At 35.9% G+C, this 3,512-nt stretch overlaps 1 protein-coding gene across 1 annotated transcript in view; it reads left to right on the top strand.

Moving 5' to 3' along the window:
• The first annotated feature begins 1,791 nt into the window (after nt 1–1,791).
• The window catches only part of LOC107087514 (T-box transcription factor TBX20-like), a 16,731-nt gene continuing 15,010 nt past the window's right edge, over nt 1,792–3,512 (top strand). The window contains 2 exon segments of the mRNA XM_015379166.1: nt 1,792–2,232; nt 2,942–3,179. Coding sequence (XP_015234652.1) covers nt 2,103–2,232; nt 2,942–3,179 — 368 coding nt within the window. The 5' untranslated portion in view covers nt 1,792–2,102.

Below are 3,512 nucleotides of genomic sequence, written 5' to 3'. Positions count from 1 at the left end.
GTTTTGCCTTGATATTTTTTCTGTATTTGCGGAAAGGCAGCAGGTGTGATGAAGAGTTTTGAAAATTGTACAGCTTGCCTATTCGATTCCTCACCTGAGGCTGAACCAGACCTGCTGAACATTAAGCCTAAGTGAATCTTTGGTGAAACTTTCTTTCCTGAATTCTCCTTGAAATTTTTTACAAATGTTTATTTTGTTCTGAATGGTTTCTTACATGTGAGTCAGAAATGTACCTCTGCCCAAAACTCCATATTATGCTCACTGTGTTATTTATCCTATCTTAGCTATTCTTACAACCTATTGGATTCAAAATAACACTTTAAATATGCCTCCTTAATATATGTCAGTACATTTTTTTAAAAACGTTTACAACTTTTCTTTACTTTTAATCTATTTTATTTTTTTTTCACTCATCAGTTAATAACATGACATACGATAACATAACTGCAAAGCTAATTAAAAAGTAAGCCACTGTGAGAGGTGATTTTGAACCTTGATTTAGACAGACATCTTTTTCACAAAACTTCATGTCACTTCAGGCCTCAACCTTCTGGAATACTAAGCCTATTTCAGCAAGGGAATGCTAAAGTTTTCAAACCTTCTAAATAAATTTAAAAAATGTGGTTGCTAGATGCTCAAACATTTGATCATGAGTGATCGGGGTGCACTATAGTGATTAACACCTATGGACTATTTTCTATCTTTAATGCTTTCAGTGCAATATATCACTAAGTACAATACCAGTGCGATCAGTGCAGTATAAGAGCTGTGAAATTCAAATAATTCACTTTTTTTTTCTTCATTATAGTCATTGACCTTATTGTTTGTCTATACTATGATGTGGTGTCTATGTTAAGGGTTTTAAATATCTAATTTGCCTGTGACAACAACTTGCCAGAAGGACAGATTGAAATTAGCCTAAAGCTGTAATCTGGCATATTTATATTGTCTATTGTTCATTAATATGCATGGTCCTCTATTTTTTTCAAAATCAATAAAACATTTTAAAAATGTATAAAACAACAAATGATGAAAAGAAACACTTAAAAAAACATGAAAATCAAAACACATTGTTCATGCAGTTTTTTTGTTTTTGTTTTTGTTTTTTTCTTTTTAACCAAAATAATTGCTGGGCCAAATATAATTAAATTTCAAAACCTTTTCTTTTTATTATAAAAAATACAACAAGGCACTTTTTTGTAGACCTGTGTCCCAATCTGTTTGATGCACCTTTTTTTCTGGATGAAATGGATAAAACCACCAATTAAATTGTAATAATACATTTAAATAAGTATAAAGCAGGGGAATTATCATAGGTTAAAAGGCCTTTAAAAAACTTCCACATTTATCTAATTATCTATTTTATTATTCTCCTTATTCTCCTCCAAGAACTTCCTTTGTTGGTCATTTTCACCCTCTGGACTAAGTGATGCATTAAAATGTCCTTCATTATCTTTAAAGGGGATCAAGGTAAAGCAAATGTAAAAGATGGTTCATATGGATTCCTTTTTGTTTTGCAAGACATCAAAGGAGTTCTCCTGCATATATTAGTCATTTCAGTCTGTCATCAGCCTCTGCAGTCATAAAATTCTCACATTATTACTTCCAATCTCTCTCTCTCTCCCTGTTCTGCTCCAGCTCTGTTTCCCTGTCTGTCTCTGCTGGCAGCAGCAGGTGATTTAATTGGCTGCTCGCTTTCAGGGCCTCTGTGAGACAGTGGGAGCGTGACGTGGAGGCAGAGGCAGTGATTGGAGGGCAGACTGGAATAATAAGGAGAGGCTGAACCGGAGCGGACTGATGCGTCCCAGCCGCTGGCCTCAGATCTGACATCCACCAGGAGACACTTGTGCGTTCCTCCTTCAACATGAATCCAACAAGACCTCCTGTTAGGCTGCAATAAAACTGCTTGTCTTTCTTTTTGACTGTTAACCTGCACACTTCAGCGAAGCATTTTTGCGCAGAAAGTCCTTAAATCAAGGAAAAACAGCGCGTAAATTTCTTCAACTTTCTGCCGCTTGGAGCCAAACGGCGGCTGGCATCTCTGGAGATTTTCTGCTTTTATTTGATCAGAGGGGAATATTTTGCCTTTTTTCAGCACCGACATGGAGTACACGTCATCTCCCAAGCCGCAGCTCTCATCCCGGGCCAATGCTTTCTCCATAGCCGCCCTGATGTCCAGCGGGAAGTCCAGCAAGGACAAGGAGGCGGAGGAGAACACCATCAAACCTCTGGGTAAGAAAGGGTTTTATCTCAATCACTGCTGGATCCTGTTGAGAAAAAATGGCAGCAAAATATTTAATATGTAGCATTAAAATGAAAGAAAAGGCTTTGCTTTTTTATCTTTTTTATGTGAAAGAAAAATGTCAAATAAACGTTGATGTGGAAACGCACATTTAAGCTTTTACGCACAGCTTGATCCATTTATCACCTGAGAACGTTTGATACACTATCGTCGTTTTTTACATTATATTGATATTTGGTCTTATCAATTTGCTGAAAAAAAGTTATTCGTTTTTTGTTTGTTTGTTTTTGTCCAAAAAGTCGTAAAGTTTTTACATAAATACATTTTAGTTTTATATTGTTGTCGGTTTTAATGATAGGGTTATCTCATTATCAGGTACAAGAATAAAAACTCATATAATAAGAATACATGATGATTGTTCTCATTTTTATTGACACGTTTATGGATTTAAATTCCAGAATATCAACGGTTAATTATGCCACGAATTTTGCTTTTTGTTTTTATTTTGTTGCCTTTGCTTTTTTTTCTTCTTCTTTTTTTGTTACCCTTGCCTATTTACTTGTATTGCTGAGACTTTTACATCTTAGGGATTTTTTTTATGTATCATTCTCTCTGCTTAAAGGTTGTAATGTGAAATAAGAACTATCCTCATTTTTATTCTGCATTTCTTTTCTTTTTTACTCATCCTCCTAATATCAGAGCAATTCGTGGAGAAATCCTCCTGCAACCAGCAGTCCCTGGCTGACTTGTCCTCCCTGGACGGGCACGGGGACTTCAGCGGGAACGCGCCCGCAGTGTGCACGGAGCCGCTCATCCCCACCAATCCCGGCATCCCCAGCGAGGAGATGGCCAAGATCTCGTGCAGCCTGGAGACCAAAGAGCTTTGGGACAAATTCCACGAGCTCGGTACTGAGATGATCATCACCAAGTCTGGAAGGTAAAGTGTTTGAATGCATTCATGCAGATGCTGCTCTCTAGTCACTCTGACCACATAGAATATGTATGAAATGTGGAAAATATAATAAAAGGTGGCCTCTTCCCTTCTTGTCTTTAAATTTATTGTTTAAGGATTTGTGTCTGTCTGTGCTACATGTTATGTTTTTATTAAATTGTTTTATTTTTTTAAATGAAATAAATAAAAAATTTGCTGCTCTCTATTTATTTATATACTGGTCAGACAGCGCAGAGATACTATAGAAACCAATTTCACTTTTTAAAAAAACCCACTTTTTACTGTTACTGTATATATATATATATATATATATATATA

Source organism: Cyprinodon variegatus, unplaced genomic scaffold (assembly GCF_000732505.1).
Source record: "Cyprinodon variegatus isolate N-32 unplaced genomic scaffold, C_variegatus-1.0 Scaffold0, whole genome shotgun sequence".
NCBI lineage: Eukaryota > Metazoa > Chordata > Actinopteri > Cyprinodontiformes > Cyprinodontidae > Cyprinodon > Cyprinodon variegatus.
The sequence above is the reverse complement of the archived record's forward strand: the minus strand, read 5'-3'. Positions and strand labels throughout refer to the sequence as shown.